Genomic DNA, 19443 nt, shown 5'->3' with positions numbered 1-19443 from the left:
TATTAGACCTACTGGTCAATGATGTGATTCAGAGTCCATATTGCAAGTAATCTTTTAAGAAACTGCTACTTGTCAAGTTTTGGTTTCATATGAAAGAATATCTACAATTATGTGAAAAAGAGATTAAAATACTCTTCCTTTTTTCCAAATATGTATTTATGTGAGTTTGGAATTTTGTTTATTATAGTTCAATAAAAAACCTATCATAACAGATTTAATACAGAAGCAGATAGAAGAATCCAACTGTTTTCCAATACACTGGACATTAAAGAAACGGGTAAAAATTTACTATTTTTCTGTTTTTGTTTTGCTTTTGAAAGAAGTTATTCTTCATAAAAGTTATTTATGTTAATATCTTCTTAAAAAGCAAGTCTGATGATAGTACCCTCAATATTCAATAAACTCCAGTGGCTCATTACTCTATGATCAAATATAAATCTTCTATTTAGTCTTCAAAAAATCCTTCATAACCTGGCCCCTTCCTACTTTTCCAGTCTTCTTCTTATACAACTACCCACATACTCTGATCAAGTGACACTGGCCTCTTTGCTGTACCTCACACATGACACCCAATCTATCAACTCTGGGCATTTTTCACTTCATACATCCTCCTTATGTCTGGTATTTTCACCCTCCTCATGTCCTGGCTTCCCTGGTTTCCTTCAAATCTCAGGTACAATTCCATTTTCTGCAAGTAGCCTTTCCCATTCCTCCTTAAACTTAGCGCCTTCCGTCTGAGACTACCCTCAATTTACACCATATGTAGTTTTCACATAATAGTTTGCATGTTGTCTCCCTGATTAGACTGTGAGCTCCATGAGAGCAGGGATTGGTTGTCTTGTTTTTGAAGTTTCTGCCTTAATTGTATTCCTAGCACATAGTAGGCAATTAATAAATGCTAGTTGGCTGATTTTAGTACTGTTATTTTTAAATGGGTGAATAAATCTTTTTCAATTTATCATTTTTAATTTCTAATACAGCAAGTATTGATAGATAGAACTCACATAAAAGCTATTTGGAGTCAACAAAGTATAAAGGGACCTTGAGCCTAAATAGTTTGGGAATTGCTGCCTTCGTAGTCTTCTTAGGATGCTATCACTCCCTCCTCCACCCCACCCATCCAAAAAGATATCACTTGATGGCCAACATTTCAGTAAAAAAACATCCCTTGATGGTACTTTTAAAGACCAGATGAGATATGGGTCAGAACAAGAATAATATTTCTTACATTCTTTTTAAGTCATTGGTTTTAATCCTATCATTAAACATCAACTGGCTTCACAAATACTTGCCAAGGCCAATCAAACCTTTAGTATTTAAATACTTAACAATATTTATTATTTAGTCAAATATTTCATTTATTTGTGTGCCTCAGGTTAAGGGAGACTGTCAAAACAAATTTGATGAAAGAAAATTTTAAAAACAATTTAACTGCAATGGCTAGTACATGTTATATAGAAGTTTCAGTAAAAAATCCTTTTTATTATTGAAAAAATTTTTGGCAATTATTAAGCTTTCTTCCAAATTTATGAAATCATGCTGTAAAAATGACCCTTACATGAGAAAAGCCTCCTAACACAGTCACTGCCTCTGAATATACTTGGTAAAAATCCTACTTAAATTTCTGTAATATCTTAAAGAACAAGTAAATCAGACAAAAAGTACCTAAAGCTACTTTAATATAATTAAGTGGTTTTAAAAATTAATAGTGAAGTTATATTAAAAATATAACCAAATCTAAAGTAGGAATTGAAAATGTTATCTTACTGTTATAATTTTTATAGCCTTAAAGAGAGAAATGCTTCATGGAAAGATCACTTTACAATTTAGTTATTAACAACAAAATTAACTTAATTAATCATGAAAGCAAGAAAACAACAGAAACAAAACTCAGTATGGAAAAATAAGGGAAAAGGGTATTAAATATACATACTCTCTTTGGAAGACCATGCACATTGGAGAACTGCATCCAAAGACTAGACCTGGTTGGGCATCTGGGCTATAGCCATTTTTAAGTAACATTTCTAGGCAATCTTCATGACCTTCAAACACTGCTGAGTAAACAGGACTCACTTTGTCTGGACCAGTGTCACAAACTCTATCAGTAATTGGTATTAGCATGTCCAAGATTCTGTAAATACATGAATTCATGGAAAATGGGTAACATATTACCAGTAGCATCATCCTTCATCCCTCACTGTACACACTAACTCTGCTACTTCGTAGCCATTTAATACTGGATAATTCACTTAAAATTCTTTGGTTATCTCCATTTACTTAACTGTAAAATTACCAGATAATCTCTTAAATTCCATTCCTGCTCTAATGGCCTATTTTCTACTTTATGATGAAATATATACATTTACTCAAAAAGTATATACATATATTTTATACAAAGTTTTACATGTATATCTTAAGTCAAATCTAATTAATTATAATTAACATTTATGGGCAGCATTTTAAGTCTTTTTCACTAGCATCTCCTGTTCAAAAATTAAAAGTAGGCATTAAAAGTCAAACTTTTGATCTAAAGTTTGAGGAAATAACTTAAAATATCACCACAATAGCTAAGTATTAACATGCTATTAAGTTTAAAATACCTCTCTTACTCCTTTAAGTACCAAATAAAGTTGTATTTTTGAATTAATAAATATTTTTAAAAGAGTGATAATTAGTAAGAGACAGTTTTTATTTTCATCAGAGGAAAATAATTACAGATAAAATGAAATCAATTTATTCTCATTTCAGAATTTTTACCTGCTTTTTTATTCAAATGGTTCCATTCTGTGCTTGGCATATGGTCCTTTTAAGTTGTGGGAAAGTTTAGAAATAAGTCAATGCCTGAATTAATTATTAATGAAAATTACCTAAGTAATCTAGAATCACTGGAAAGTAGGATTGAAAAAAATACCAATAGTGAATTTAAAAACTTGTTTTCTCCTAGCTCCCTAGCCTCTATCATTTCCATTTTTGTCAACTTAGCCAATGTTATACATTGATGAAACATGATATCCACCTCCAGATAGAAAGTTGATGGGACCCAGAATGCTGACTGAAATATATTTTGTTCTTCTCTTTTTAGACATTATTAATGTAAAAATCTGTTTTGCATGACTATACATACTTGTAATGGACTTTGTTTTTATTGCCTTCTCACTGGGTAAGGGAGGAAAGGAAAGAATTTGGAATTGAAAATTAAAATAAATTTTTTAAATTTTAAAGAATTAATGAGGAGTGGGCTAGGTAGTGCAGATAAAGCACCAGCCCTGGAGTCAGGAGGGCCTGAATTCAAATTTGACCTCAGACACTTGACACTTACTAGCTGTGTGACCCAGCTCAAGTTACTTAACTTCTATTGCCATGCAAAATATATAAATTTAAATGAATGAGAAATATATTAAATTCAGCCTCAGATTCCTATAAATATAACAGAGATTATTTTAAGTATACTCTTGAGAATTATCTTTAAATATAGTATTGGCTTAATATTATTTAACTTTTCTAATAGTTTGTTGTTGTTGTTGCTGTTTTAGAAAAGCATATTAATTCTTTTTTCTCAGTCAAACATGTCCTCCTGCTCATAATGACTATTATACAATACTGCTCAGTGGTGCCAATTTTATAACCAGATTTTAAGTTGTGGAAATTTACTTTGATTTGGGGACCCTACCTTTGGGCTGAGATTAGAAAGCCTTGAGCCCTCAGGGTCTCTTCTGTGTGGAAGGGGCTGGTGCCCCTCTCCTTCCGCTTCAGCTGAGCTAAAAAGCCCCATGGGCTGAGACGCCAGGTCAGACAGCTGGGGGGAAAAATCCCCAGTTCCCTCCGCCCTGGGCAGATCCTGTAGCATGGCCTGTGCAGAGGTTCCTGGGCACACAGCACGGGGCACAGGCCCCTGGAGCTCTGGGTGTGGTACGCACGTGATGCTCCAGCGTACCCCCAGCCAAAGCGCTGGCTGGCGGATTAGCTTGGTGTGTGTGGAGGCGAAAAAAAGCCCCGAGATTTGAGTGGAGAGAAGAAATAAAAATATAGACCTGGGAGTTAGACAGCAAGGGGGGCTGACAAGAGAGCAGAAAGGCTGGAGCACTAAGGGGAAAGGAGAAAAGGCTAAGAGCAAGCACGGAGGCCAATATGAAGCAGGGAGGATGACAAAATTAGAAAAATGGAGAAGGGGGGCTGACTAGATTTAGGGAACAGAGGATGCAGGAGAAGGCTAAAGGACTAGGGCAAGAGGCAGATGTATGGAGCTTGGGAGAGGACAGAAGATTAAGAAAACAAAAGGACACTGGAGCACAAGGAGAAGGGAAAGAGAGGTTGGTGAGAGAGAAACACAGGGTTTCAGCCTTGGCAGTACAGAGAGGAAAGTTAGAGGCAGGGGGATCGACAAAATGAAAGGGGCTTGGAGTTAGTGAAAGGAGTTGAGCAGTGAAAGTGGAACATACCCAAAGGGAAGAGGTGGCAACAGCCCTTATTGTATTAAAAAAGTTCCAGGCGCAGCAGGTGGAAAGACACCCAAACACAGTCAGGTTGTACATTTTATTTCCCTGTATTCTTAATTTTAAATTGTATCTCATAAATAAACCCTCTGCTGTTAAAATGGAAGAGGCTTCTTAATCTTTTGCTTATCGATTTGGGGAGTGGAGCAGTGTGGTGGAACTTTATAAACGGCCCATATCAAATTAATAGCAGTCAGATAGCCAGTTAGTCAAAAGTCCCCAGATTAGTCCTCCAATAGATTAGTCCCCCCAATTTAGCCCTAGTTAGTTAAAATATTTTCACATTTGAATGGCAACCCAGATGGGACTTTTGGCCCAATCATAATTTTTCTAAACGTTATAATTTTTCATAAGTCCAATTATATAATTTTTCCAGATTAGATTAGCTAATAATTCTTTTTTTTTTTTAATAAAGTGGAGACAGGGAATATATGGCAGTCCCCAACAGATGAATCTGCAAAACTGAATATGATGCGAAAGCTTTAGTATAACTGAATTTAAATTATTACAAACATTAATTATAAAAGACTTTCAATCTTTCAATGATAAATCAAAGGGTCTTTGACATGTGTAATTCAAAATTATTCAGTGCTAGAATCTGTGATTTTGCAGAAAATCAAAGTCTTTATTTAATTTGTTTCAAGTTAACCACTACTCCCCCATTACTTCACAAACATTTCCATATGCTAATACAGTCATAGTCTTAGAAAGTTTCCTACTCTATGATCAGAGGGTGCAGCATCCTACTAAAATCTTTCTAATTATAATACTAGGCAATTATTGCTAATAAGCTGGTTATCCAAGGTTAATTATATCATACTGAAAGAAAAAACATCATGACATTACAGTCAAACAATCTGTTTTCTGTCTCCCTTTTAGTACTGGAAAAAATGTTCACTCTTTATTAATGTTTAATTATGACACTAACACCAGTCTTTTTGAGTACCTACCTTATATGGCCCATTTGAGCAGCTGCATGAATAGGTAACTGCCATTTGTCCTCATTACAATAAAGATTCGGATCTGCCCCTTTTGAAAGTAAAAGCTCCACACAGTTTGTATGGCCCTCCTGTGCAGCAATGAATAATGGGGTAGCTTTGTCCATGGCTTGACAATTGATATCAGCACCTGATATAAAAAAATACACTTAATAGGCAATCATTACACAAATAACAACAAAAAAATACAACCAACATAAATTAAGTTAATACTTATTCAGTAGGCACTAAAAGGTTTCATCAAGTGGCGTGACTGTTTTTGCCCATGGGCATTATTGTACAATCACATTTATTTTTCTAACTTGTTGATAAGCATTTAAATTGGTCATGCTTTTATAGTAGTTTAAAAACAAATTATTAACACTAAAAATTTCATTTGTCCACAAAAACAGAGATCTCATTCATTAAAGAATCTATTCTATTCTAATTATTTCACCAAAAAGTACCATTTGGGGGCAGCTAGGTGGTGCAGTGGATAGAGCACCGGCCCTGGAGTCAGGAGTACCTGAGTTCAAATCCGGGCTCAGACACCTAACACTTACTAGCTGTGTGACCCTGGGCAAGTCACTTAACCCCAATTGCCTCACTAGAAAAAAAGAAAGAAAAAAAAAGTACCATTTGGGAGCAATGATTACCAATTTTGAGGGAAGGAGTATATTATCTTAATACTAATAATAATGCTACTGACGGATTCAAACCAGAATTTTGAGGTATGTCAAGATGCAATGAAGCATTATAGCTAAAAATTATGAAAATAAAATTTGAAAACTCATCACTTGGAATTGAAAATAATAAGTCACACTGTAAGTGGATTATATCTACAGAATGGCTCTAGTGCCAACAGGAAGCCAGTGGAATTTTTGATTGAAGATGACATGATTGGACTTGTGCTTTAGTAAAATCCCTTGGGAAGATAAATGGAGAAGGAGTGGGGAAAAAAAGATACTTCAGAAAAAGAGACTAACAAATATATTTGAAGACCAATACTTCAATCCCTAATGAGATATGTAAAGAAGTAGAAATGGCACTTAAGAAGATGAAATTGAAAAGAGCAGCTGGAGCAAGCCAAGTAACAAGGAAATCTATGCTGGAGGCAACAAAATCTTAGAAGCACTAACACATTTCCATAAAAGATTACTGAGGGAAAAGAAGATACTAAAAGAAAAGTCACCAAAAAAAGTGACAGAAAATCTCAGTAATTCCCAACTAGTACCACTTCTTCTTGTTACTCAGTCATGTCCAACTCTTTGTGACCCTATTTGGGGTTTTCTTGGAAAGACACTGGAGTGGTTTGCAATTTCCTTCTCCAGTGGATTAAGGCAAGCAGAGGTTAAGTGATTTCCCCAGGGTCAAACAACGAGTAAGTGTCTGAGGCCAAATTAGAACTCAGTTCTTCCTGACTCTAGGCCCAGCATTCTACTCACTGTGCCACCGAGTTGTAATCTTTATTAAAATGATCTACGTTTGAATTCAGTATATCCTAAACAAAAATATGAAAAAATGAACAAGACCTTTACAAATAATTCAAAAACAAAGGGCCAAATTTTTGTTGTATTAAAAGGTGCAGAGAACAGAAAATGTTTATTTTATGTTTTGTTAAGGGCTAAAATTCTAGCTAGTCTGTCTAAAATATCTAATGAGTGGTCGCCAATAAATTATAAGCTTTAGCAAGAGTTAGACTTTTAAGCATTTATTAAGGAGAATAAGAATTTGGTAAAGAGAGAGAAAGGCCTAGATTCCTATCTATTAAAGGGAGAGCACATTTCTAGCTCCGCTCTCCACCAGAGTACAAAGGAAAAGAACGTCAGAGCGAGCGCCAGTCTCTTCCTTCCTCCTCCCACTAGCCCACGTCACTTCCTGACGCCAAAGAAAAGACTCCTGGTCTTGCCCTCAAAGACCTTTGCTTCATGGGCGGAACTCTTCTACAGTAAATCTCCAGCAGGTGGCGTTATTCCAATCGTTACAGTTTATAGCTGTTAACTGATTATTGATTACCCAAGCAATCAAATAAAAAGGTACTTGGCTCAACAGAGTAAAACGCAACCTTTAAGGCTCTCTACCAACAAGAAATCTTTCCTGCATATGATAAAAGCAAGCAAGATTACTTGATAAGTACAGCAGAGATAATTCTGTTCAAAGACAACTGATTATCAATGTTAAGCAAAAATGTTATCAGTACTAAAAAATTGAGAAACACGTTTGTAAGGTGTTCAATACCATCAAAGAGGATATACTGTGCAAACTCTAAGGGGAAGAGGAATTCCCTGGGGATAATGAGGTGCTCTAGACATTCTAACTAGCAGAAGAAACTGTGCTGACTTCATCATATCCTTGAATATCATGGGGTCACCCAGAGGACATTGACAATTGACAATTATCCCAAACCAAGAAAAAGTAAATGGATGAAAAATGCTAATTGTCCAGACTATAACATGTAATTAGAGGATGGCCCACAAAGTTAGTAGGACATACACTGAAGGACAATTGGTTAGTTCAAGAATTCAATGGGAAAAAAAAACAATACCAGATAGCATCTGGCACACTATGTAGTAGTTTTAATTATCACAAGTTGCTTCCTATACAAAGGCCCATCTTTTTAATACAAAAGTTCACCTATTGATGCAATATACCCTTGAATCTCAAAACACTAAAATTTCTTTGGTATCAAAATGTGAAGGGATTCAGGAGTAAAGAAGACATCCCTGAGAGATATGAGAAGGCTCAAGTATATTTACCAGAAATGGAATAAGGAATATCAATGAGAAAATGAGATGAGCAAGACATATGATGAATCCAAGGTTTAGAAAATGGACAGCCCAAATACTGCCCTGATAATCACAAAATGTTGAAAGATACAGAAGGAAGGAAGGAAGGCCTCTCATAGACTAGATAGATGCTCTGTGTAAATACTATAGGAGAATAAGGACAAGAATTACACAGGATTAGCAGGTACAGGTGAGTGCACTGATGGAAAAAGTATCCACATGAGAGCACAGACCTACTTACTAATCACTAATGATATTTATCTATGTCTTCTCAAATGGTACAGTTAATAGAGCACTAGGCTGAGAGTCCAGAAGACCTGAGCTCGAATGCATCCTCAGCGACTTAACTATGTAACTCTAGACAAGTTACCTAAACTGCCTCAGTTTCCTCATCTGTAAAATGGGGATAATAACAGCATGTTCCTACCAAGACTGTGAAAATAAAATGAGATGATAGTTGTAAAGCATTTTGAAACCCTTCAAGTGCTATATAAATGCTAGCTTATCTTTGACAGTTGAGGTATTAGAACCATATTTTCCATGTAGAAAGAGTTAGATAGACTACTAAATATTTTTGAAAACTGCCTATATACTGTAGAAATTATTTGTTCTTTAAATGTTTTAGTTTCTCTTTCTAAAATTAACTACTTTTTGTTTTCTTAATTTGGATATTTTATGTTTACAAAAAGTAATTACCAGCCTCTTAACTCTATAAAAAAATAGGCATTAGTCTGACATAATCTGTTATTCATGTTACTTCTTTGTGAGCATGGCATCTTTCTCTAGATGCCCACCAGCCATCCTTTTATTAAGGTCAAGAATTTTGCCAGAAATCAAAGTCAAAACTTCTCATTTTTATTTAGCTTTTTATTTAATATATCATTTAGTTAATGATGTAACATAAGTATAACATAAAATGCTCTGAAAACCTTAAGGCTCTATATGCTTGGTGGGGAAGTGGATAGGTCTAGAGTCAGGAAGAACCAAATTCAAATGTAGCCTTAGCCTTAGAATCAGTATGATCATGAGTAAGTGACTTTATCTCTGTCTGCCTTAGTTTCTTCATCTATAAAATAGGGATAATAACAGCACCTACCTCCCAAGGTTTTTGTGAGGATTACATGAGATAATTTTTGTTAGATGTTACATAAATCCTATCATTATTAATACAACAATAACTACTATTTGCAAGACACTAGCTAAGCACTGGGGAAACAAAGACAGAAAAGGATAGTCTTTTCCCTGAAGAAACTTACCATCTACCAGTAGAGTACAAAATGCACAGTTAAATTAGAAGGCAATTTCATGAGGAAAATCACAGCAACAATTGGAGAGGTAGCAGGGCAGGCTCCATAGAAGAGGTGACATGATGTTTGAAAGGTACTGAAATCCCCTACTACTATTAATTTTCAAAGTATTTTTTTTGCCAATGAGTATGTTTTGCCTTTATGAAATTTATGTTGACGTCATTTGATATGTAATCAATTAATAATAAAACAAAAATAATCATTGATACTTTAATTAAATCATAGTACTTTGAGCTTTGCAAAATTCTTTACATATCATTCTTGTGATCTTCACAACAAACCTTAGAAATAAGTACTACGGATATTATTATGCCCATTTTACAAATGAGGAAAGGGAGTGTCAAAAAAAGTTCTGACTTGGGGACAGCTAGGTGATGCAGTGGATGAAGCACTGGCTCTGGATTCAGGAGGAACTGAGTTCAAATATGGATCTGGTCTCAGACACTTGACACTTAGTAGCTGTGTGACCCTGAGCAAGTTATTTAGTTATTTAACCATCATTGCCCTGACCAAAAAAAAAAAAATTCCTGACTTGCCCATAATAGCTTCTTGTCAGTGGTACCTTTTAGCACAGTATAAATTTTCCTTGTTAACTCTCTTCATTCTAATTTGAATTCTGCTTTGTCAATTATGATCACTATAAGTGTTTTTTTTTAATTAGCCAATCTACACATACCTTTTGGAATTAGATGCATTTCCTTTTGTTAACAGATTTTTTAAAAACAGATTGTTGGGTTATTGTTTTTAATCTATTCAATAACCCTTCTTTCTTTGGGGATGGCAATTCAATCACTTTTGTTTATTTGCTGTAATTATTAAACATTATTTTTATTTATATATTTCTGCCTATTTTCTATGCCTTTAAAAGAATATAAGCACCCTGAAGTCAAAGACTCCTTACATCTTATACCCCTTAAAAGCTACTCATTTGGTTTTGTATATAATAAGCACTTAATAAACTTTTATCAAATTGAGCTGGTTGGATTGGATTTATCTTCTGCTGATATATTCTGCATTATTAAATTAACAAATGCAAGACCCTCTAAATATAGTCCCTATGCATTTTATGGAAATTTAACCCTTTCTCCAACTTCTTTCTTTTTCTCTTTTAGTTTGGACCTATAATCATATTAGTGCCCAAGAGTTCCAGTGATGAAACTCCCCCTACCAATGCACATCATCAACTGCTTTGCAATTTACAGCCCTTCAGAATTGTCTAGAGTATTGAAATGTTAAATCCCCATCATCCCCTCTCTCCTCACTTACCCACCATCTCTTTATTATCCTTTATAAGAGAGTGTTTTTGCTCTGGTGTTGCTTATCTCTTTCTCTGGCTAGTCTCATCATACTTTCACATTACAGTTCCCCTACCCCTCTCTCTGCAACGCTTACAAGCAATTCATTCTCTTTTACTCATTCCTCTCCTATACACTTAACTATCGTTAATACAACTGCAGGATTGGGTGTTCCATGGTACCTTAAAAATCATTTAATCCAAATTTCTACTTTTGTTGGTACTGTCCTCACCTCTTCCAACTTTCCCTGAAATACAATTTATGCTACCATGAAAAACCAATTCTCCAACCTGGCTATGCCTTAGTAGATGAGTCCTAAGAAATTGCCTAAGCTTAAATGACTTGCTCAGGCACACAATAAATAAATATCAGAGGAGGTTTTGAACCTAAACCAAAATATCTTAGTTAGTGACAAAGCAGTAGCGTACTTAAGACTTGTCATTTCTTTTAACCATGGCTGTCCCTGGAGTATTTTCAGCTTTACCGAGCAGAAATAACCTCCTTTCTAAATTAACAGTCTATACAATATGTTTGCTGAATAAATGAGTCTATCCTCTTGTAGATCTCTTTTCTTCTCTGATAACGGTACCTGAAGTAATCATATACATTGTGCCTGTGCTACCTTACTAAGTTACCACCATTCATCTGGTGGTGGCCCAGGAGCTAGCTGCTCAAGTGCAGAGTTAGTATATGAGAAGAACTAAAATGCTTTTAAGTAACATGTCCTGTAATACCAACTCCTTTTACAGTGATAGAAATGTCACAGAAAGTAAGAAAGCCATTTTCTTATACTTGTCTATGAGATGCTAAAAATCAAGATACAAACATCATGCCAGCAGGAAAAACTGAAGGTGAGTGGAAGTCTGAGCAACAAACTATGAATTCTGGCATGAGATAGAAGACAAGACTCTCAGAATCAAGGAACAAGAAAATATAATAATGATAATAAGGGCAAAAAAAATAGGTAGAGTAAATGAGACTTCAGAACCTCATATGGGAAATGAAAAGTGCCAAGAAGACAGCCTGAATTCTGGAAAAGGTCAGGAGTAAGGTAGAAAGCAATTGTCATTTCTCTGTTTGTTTCAATAACAAGATCTCAGGCAGTGAGTACAAAGGGAAAGATCCCACAGTGAAAAAGCATCATTCACATTAAAGTTGTGGTTCTGCTTTTTTTAAAAAATAAGAAAAGAATACAGGACTAAAGTAGCATAAAACAGACGAAATTTATTGGTTTCAATTGATGACAGTAACAAAGAAACCTACAGCAAGATTTTAGATAATTACACAATCCAGTCAAAATAGATAAGCCATAGCACAAAACACAAAATCATTACCAAAAATTAAACAAAAATGTAAAATTAATAATCTAGTAGAAGGCTAGGACCACTCAACAGACCAATAATCTTGCTTTAGAAAGAATTCATCATGCTTAAACTGATATATTAGAATTGCAGAACATTAACAAAAATTTCTTAATAAATGGGCCCATAAATCAAATAGCCACTACTCTTCAGCATCATAAGTACTATCAAAAAGCTTTATGATCTAGATCATATTGTTCTAGGAAGAAGAAGTAAAGCTAGATCATTAAATTCAAGCAATTTAACCATGCAGAGGCTGAACAGTTAAATCTTACCGGATGAAATAAGTATGTTCAAACTTTCCAGCTTTCCATATTGGGCTGCAACAAATAAAGGTGTGATCCCATAGTCATCCTGGCATTCCATGTTTGCTCCTTTTTTAAGAAGCAATTTTATTAACTGAGTGTATTCCTGAAGCATAGATTCACAATTAAAATGAGAAAAACAGGGCGGGGGGGGGGGGGATGTGCTTTCTAATTAAACATTCTAACAGAACAGCAATTTAGAGATACAGATTACAAAAATAGTCATATGCACTGGCATAATGAATGGAATTTATAAGGTTAAGTGATCAAGTAGGTTAATTTTATCTTTTACTTTAAGTTAGCACAGCAAATAAACAGAAACAGAAACAATATTAGTATCTTAGAAATGAAGCAAACAAGGCAAAAATCTTTTGCTCACTCAGAATATAGTTTCTACCCACTGCTACAAAGTTTCTCAAACAAAAATGACTGCCTGCAAATAAGTTATATCCAAAATATTCTATATGATGACATCTTAAATATGTTATCCATGCTTTAAAGGCTGAAATAATCCTTACAAACCAAAAACTCACATTTTCAGTTGGTTTATTCAGAATAATCATTAGCATTTAGACTGCCTTTTCTGTACTAATCTAAGCATCATAAATCAGAGGCAAATGGAAAGCAAAAACTGGGCAGAACTGTCATCTTAAAAGGGTAAAACACACAATATACATGGAAATGAAATAATAACTTAAAATGTTACCTGAAAAGCTGCCTGGTGCAGGGCATTCCATCCACACATAGAATGGGATCCATTAACATCTGCTCCATGCCGAAACAACAGCTTTACCACATCTACATGTCCATATTCAACAGCTGTAATACAGCAAAGCCATCACTGTTAATAAAAAGATGCTTGTTGGGGCAGCTAGGTGGAGCAGTGGATAAAAGCACCAGCCCTGGATTCAGGACAACCTGAGTTCAAATCCAACCTCAGACACTTGACCTTACTAGCTGTGTGACCCTGGGCAAATCACTTAACCCTCACTGCCCTGCAAAAAATTTTAAAAATTTTTAAAAAATAAAAAAGATGTTTGTTTAAAGGACTAGTTTTTCACCTAAATACTTTGTTTGGACCCACCAAACAAATTGAAATACAATAACATCATGTGACTAAATTACACTGATTATTTTGGTGGTCTAAACTCAAATTCATTTAGCATATACTTTTTTTGGGGGGGGGCAGGGCAATGCGGGTTAAGTGACTTGCCCAGGGTCACACAGCTAGTAAGTGTCAAGTGTCTGAGGCCGGATTTGAACTCAGGTCCTCCTGAATCTAGGGCCAGTCTTTATCCACTGCACCACATAGCTGCCTCTTATTATATCTTTAAATCCCTAGCAATAGCTGTTCCAAACTTTTTCTTCTCTCTTTAAATCAACACGACTGGAGGAGTTCAGAGAAACCTGGAAGGACTTACATGAACTGATGCTGACTGAAAGGAGCAGAACAAATAGAACAATGTATACAGTAACAGCAACATTGTGTGATGAACAATGGGGATAGACTTGGCTCTTCTCAGCAATGCAATGATCCAAAACAGTTTCAAAGAACTTATGACAGAAAATGTTCTCAACATCCAGAAAAAAGAACTGTGAATTATGAATGCAGATTGAACCATACCATTTATACTTTTGAACTGTTTTTTTTCCTTCTTGTTTGAGGTTTTTCCTTCGTGCTCTGATTCTTCTTTTAAAAGATAACTAATGTAGAAATATGTTTAATGTGATTGTACATATATAACCTGTATCAGACTGCTTTCCATCTTGGGGAGGAAAGAGGGAAGGGAGGGGGTTAGAAAAAAAATTGCAACTAAAAATCCAGTGAAAACAAATGTTGAAAACTATCCTTATATGTAATATATAACTGGAAAATAAGAAAATAAGATTTTTTAAAATCAACACAACCTGCTATCCTCTTCCCTCAGCAAAAGGCATGACCTACTACTTTACTAAAATAACTGATGATTTCCCTCAACTTCCCTCCCTCCGGTTCTCTAAATTTTAGTGTCTTCAACCATCATCTTCCTCCTTCCCACTTTGTCAACATAAATCAACCTAATTTTTGATAATCAAAAAATGTTTCACACATCCTTACCAACAAATTACTGAAAAACTTCCAGAATCAAAGAATCTAATTTTTACTGTGTTGACAATGATGATATTTAAAACAATATAAAGACAGCTTATTTTTCCTGAGATAAGCTGACTTTATAAAAATGAAAGTAAAAACAAATTTTGACTATTAAATAAGGTGTGTAAATCATTCAGAGGAAAAATACCTTCACTCAGTTAAAACCACAATATTTCTCATATATCATGAAGTGAAACAAAAATATGAACAAATATAGTATTAGAAATTCTTGCTACCCTTTTTAAAATATCAAAGAATGTAGTGATAGAGAAGTAATATAGTTTTTCAAAGTATTTATGGGGTCCAAATCTACATTTAATTTTTATTTTATTCTCAGTTACATGTAAACAAAAAAATTTAACATTCATTTTTTTTTTAAATCTGAGTTCCAAATTCTCCCTCCCTCCTCCCTTCTTGAGAAGGCAAACAATTTGATATAGATTATACTACCGGGTCCAAATCTACCCAATTCACTAAGATATTATCTCAGTTTGATCATCTGGAACAAAATAGCATCATTTAATTTTTTTAATTGGACTTATATGGTTAAGGTAGCTGAAAGCTAGTCTGGAAAGTTGTATATTAGAAAGAGCACATGATTTGGCATAATACAGAATAAATAAAAGAATTACATTCCTCAAGGATTTTAGAGAAACTAAATATAAACAGGAGGTATGATCTAATATTACTTAAATAGTAACATATCAGTCAGCTGATCGGTCAATAAAAATTTATTGTCTAACATGTTCCAGGCACTGTCCTAAGCACTAGAGAAGCAAATTAAAAAAAAAAAAAAGACAGTTCCTTCCTTCAAGAAGTTTATAATCTAATGTGGGAAGGCAACACACTAAAGGAAGCTGAAAAGATGAGAAGAGGGGAACAAGGAGGAAAAGGTATCTGGCACAGTGGTATGATTGAGAGAGCCAAAGTAATGCAACTGGGGAAGAAATGAAGAGATGCCTGGCCTAGGCACCTTCCCTAAATGGAAGCTTAGGGAGGGGCTCTTTACTCTGCCTTCCTATCAGATATTGATAAAGCATGAGTACCAACATTAACAAAATCTTGCAGGATAATGAGGTTCCTGGGAACATGATGGAAAAGGCCAAAGGAGAGCAGCCAAGTAGACACACTAATTAATACCATCTACCAATTGTGTCAATAATAAGCTACCTACTTAGTAAGTTTGAAAAATACAAACCGAAGTATTATCTTATCTGCGTGGAAATTCTACTTGTTTTCTAATATCTAAACTTCATTACCTATGTTAGTTCTAAAGATCATGTCAACTTCTACTATCAACCATTTCTCTCAAGTCAAACTGATAAAAATGAATAAAGAATCTCTGGAAGCTGTTGTTTTTAGCAGCCAAAAGACTGTTAAATACCACTCCAAAAATATAACATAAAGACTTTAGGTAAAGGTAATACTATTAGCCTTATCTTCTCCACTCACTCCCAACAAACCAACTTAATTTTCCTTACTTCTTATTTTGTAAATAATTGCTAATTTACTAATGATTTAAGTATTTTTCTTTGTTGAATCGATTTTGATCATTTAAAAATGCATTTAATGGACCAAATAACCTCACCAGATTACAGAAACATACAGGGGAACATGTGCCTAAATAAAATACAACTGCCATGCAGTTATGCTCATTTCCACTACCCTCTTTCTGCTGCACTCTTTTCAGCATTTCTTATATGCTGCCATATGTTGCAGGAATAAATGTGTATATTTCTGATTATACCTTTTGAAGTAAATGTTCCTTGGTAAAAATTAAAAATAAATGAATGAATGAAATAATTATTTTCACAAGAACACATTTCCTCTCAAAACTACATATGCTTGAACTATGAAATTCCATGTGCAGAGAGTTCTAATACAAGGAATGTTGGAGTTTAATCAGTGTTAAGAGTTTTGATGTTTTGCTGACTATAATTATTTAAGCCATATTCTCCCCCAGAAAATCATACATACACACACCCACATCTCTAGAATTTGTTGGCATGATCTTAAATGAAAATAGGGAAAACAGTACTCATTTGGGAGTCCAAGAATCAGAGTTCCAACAATATCTGTTGCTTACTATACATCAAAAATGTATTGTTTTAAAATACAGTAAAACCTCAACCAATCAGAATGTTTCAGAACATGCGAATAATTCTGGTTAATTTGAACCATTTCTGCCCAAGGTTAAGAAAATGCAGTGGAGTAGGATGGTGCACAACAGCAATCCCTGCTACTGGAGAGGCTGAGGCTAAGGCTTGGAGATTGCTTGAGCTCAGGGGTTTTGAGCTGCAGTAGGCTAGGTTGATCAGGTGTCTACACTAAGTCAAGAACCAATATGGGAAGGGCCCAGGAGCAGAAGGCCACTAGGCTGGACTGGCCCCAGGTTGGAAATGGATCAGATCAAAGATCCAGTGCCAATCAGTACTAGGATCAAGCCTGTGAGTGGCCCCTGCATTTCCAGCTTGGGATAGATAAGGAGACAGAAGAGAGGGGAGCAGAGTGAATGGAGAGAAGAAAAGGAGAATGCAGCACAGACACTGTCTTCGACAACAATTTCCTAAAAATCTACAAGATACATAATTTTTCTTCATGATGCTTCTTCTTCCTAAGGCTTACCCTAACATTCAGGTTTTGCTCATACTCTGTTCCCTTTAAGTCAATGCCATATGTATCTTAATAAGTAAATGTGATAACCTTTAAGATGGATTTAGTGTAATTGGAATAATTTCTCAATTAAAGAATTTATAAAAAGAAACACTTTTATGATTTTCAAATGAACTAGGCAAAATGTTACCTAGGAGAGTCCCTTATGGTACTTGCTTTAACTGATAATATCTTTTAAAATAATTAGCATATCAAATATTTGCATGTAAATATGTGTTTCTACATCAATAAATAAAAATATCTATTTCACTGGTATGAGCACTCCCTCCAACTGACGAAGACTACAATCATTCCTTGTCTTATGAGGTTTTATGAGTTGCTTTGGCAAAAAGATAGAGAGATCAAGAACTCAGGATCATAATTTCCATGCCAAGATGCAGCACTGAGAAATCACAGAAACCTTTTCAATAAGGTCCAGGTAAACAAAGAGTGCCTGTTATCATCAGTATTGCTTCTTGTAGATCTAGAAATGATAGTTTAACAATAAGACAAAAGAAATTGAGAAAATAAGCATAGGCAAAGAAGAAACAAAATCATCATTTTTTGTGGATGTATGCTCTACTTAGAGAATTCCAGAGATTCAACTAAAATTAATCAAAACAATTATTAAATTCATTAAAGTAGGATAAAAAATAAACACAAAAATGCATCAATCCGTCTGTATATTAGTAGAAAACTGAACAGGAAAATATCGGAAAAAAATTACATTCAGAATAACTATAGAATTTTTTAAATATTTGAGAGTCCACATACTCAACCATAAAATAGGAATAATATATACATAAGTAAAAAGAGTACTTTATGGAAATAAAGATATACCTAAAAAAATTTAAATGATTAACTGCTTACTGTTAAACCATGCCAGTATAACAAAAATGACAATGCTACTTAAGTTAATTTAATTAATTAGTGCCATACCAATGAAACTACCAAAGGGTTACTTTCCAGAATTGGAAAAAGGGCAAGAATCTCAAAGAAAGCAATGAAAAATAAATAAATAAATGGAGGCAGAAAGGTTACCTAGCAGTACCAGATCCAAAACAATACTACAAAGCAGTCATCCCAACTATTTGGTCCCAGTTTAAAAAACAGAAAAGTTAATTAATGAAATAGATTAGATACTCAAAACTAAGAAGTAATCAAATATAGTATTAAATTTTTCTATAGACCCACAACTAGGGTCTGCTGGGAAAAATCAGCCTCACAAAAATTAGATTGAGTGATACTTCATATCATATATCATAGTAAAGCTACAAATTAATACAATGGATACATTATAAACTAGAGGAACAAAAAAGATATCTTTTACAATCATGGATAGAAGAATTCTTGACCAAATACAGGAGAAAGAGGACCACGAGGTAAAATTGAGAATTTTGATTATCTAAAATAGAAAATGTTTTGCATAAACAAAATTAGTACAATTCAAATTAATAGGGAAACAGTTAATGGGCAAAAACATCTTTGCAGTAAATTTTTCTGATAACTGTCTGATAAACAAGATATATAGGGAATTGGTCAAAATAAATCAAGAGTCATTCCTGAATAGATAAATGTTAAAGAGACATTAAGAAGCAGTTCTCAAAAGAAGAAAAACAAGCTATCAACACCAATATAAAAAAAAAAAAGATCCAAATTAGTGGTCATAATAAATGCACATTAAAACACTTCTTAGGTTGTATCTCATACCTATCAAATTGGTGAAGATGACAAATGAGGAAAATAATTGTTGGAGAGATTGTGGGAAGACAGGCAGCACTAATGGAGTTGTTGGTAAATTGATATAACCATTCTGAAAAGAAATTTGCAACTATACCCAAGAAGTCACTAAACTATGATTTAGCAATAGTATTACTAAGTATATATCCCCAAAGAGATCAAATAAAAAGGGAAGAAATTCATTTGTACCAAAATATTCATAGTAACATTTTTTGTTGTAGTAAATAACTGGAAACAAGTGGTATCCATAAATTGGGAAATGGCTGAACAGATTGTTGAATATTAATGTAATGGAATATTATTACTCTATTAAAAATTTATGAAAGGGATATATTCATAAAAACGATGTATGCCTTATAAAAGCTTGTAAAAAGGGCAGCTAGGCAGCTCAGG

At 34.3% G+C, this 19443-nt stretch overlaps 1 protein-coding gene across 2 annotated transcripts in view; it reads right to left on the bottom strand.

Annotated features, from left to right (window-relative positions):
* The window catches only part of ASB3 (ankyrin repeat and SOCS box containing 3), a 106284-nt gene that overhangs the window by 31574 nt on the left and 55267 nt on the right, over positions 1-19443 (bottom strand). For both annotated transcript variants that reach the window (XM_043988006.1, XM_043988008.1), the window contains 4 exons: positions 13231-13343; positions 12495-12630; positions 5444-5621; positions 1934-2131 (listed from right to left, as the gene is read on the bottom strand). In XM_043988006.1, coding sequence (XP_043843941.1) covers positions 1934-2131; positions 5444-5621; positions 12495-12630; positions 13231-13343 — 625 coding nt within the window. The remainder of the gene's footprint in view (positions 1-1933; positions 2132-5443; positions 5622-12494; positions 12631-13230; positions 13344-19443) is intronic.

Source organism: Dromiciops gliroides, chromosome 2 (genome assembly GCF_019393635.1).
Source record: "Dromiciops gliroides isolate mDroGli1 chromosome 2, mDroGli1.pri, whole genome shotgun sequence".
Classification (NCBI taxonomy): Eukaryota; Metazoa; Chordata; class Mammalia; order Microbiotheria; family Microbiotheriidae; genus Dromiciops; species Dromiciops gliroides.
The sequence above is the reverse complement of the archived record's forward strand: the minus strand, read 5'-3'. Positions and strand labels throughout refer to the sequence as shown.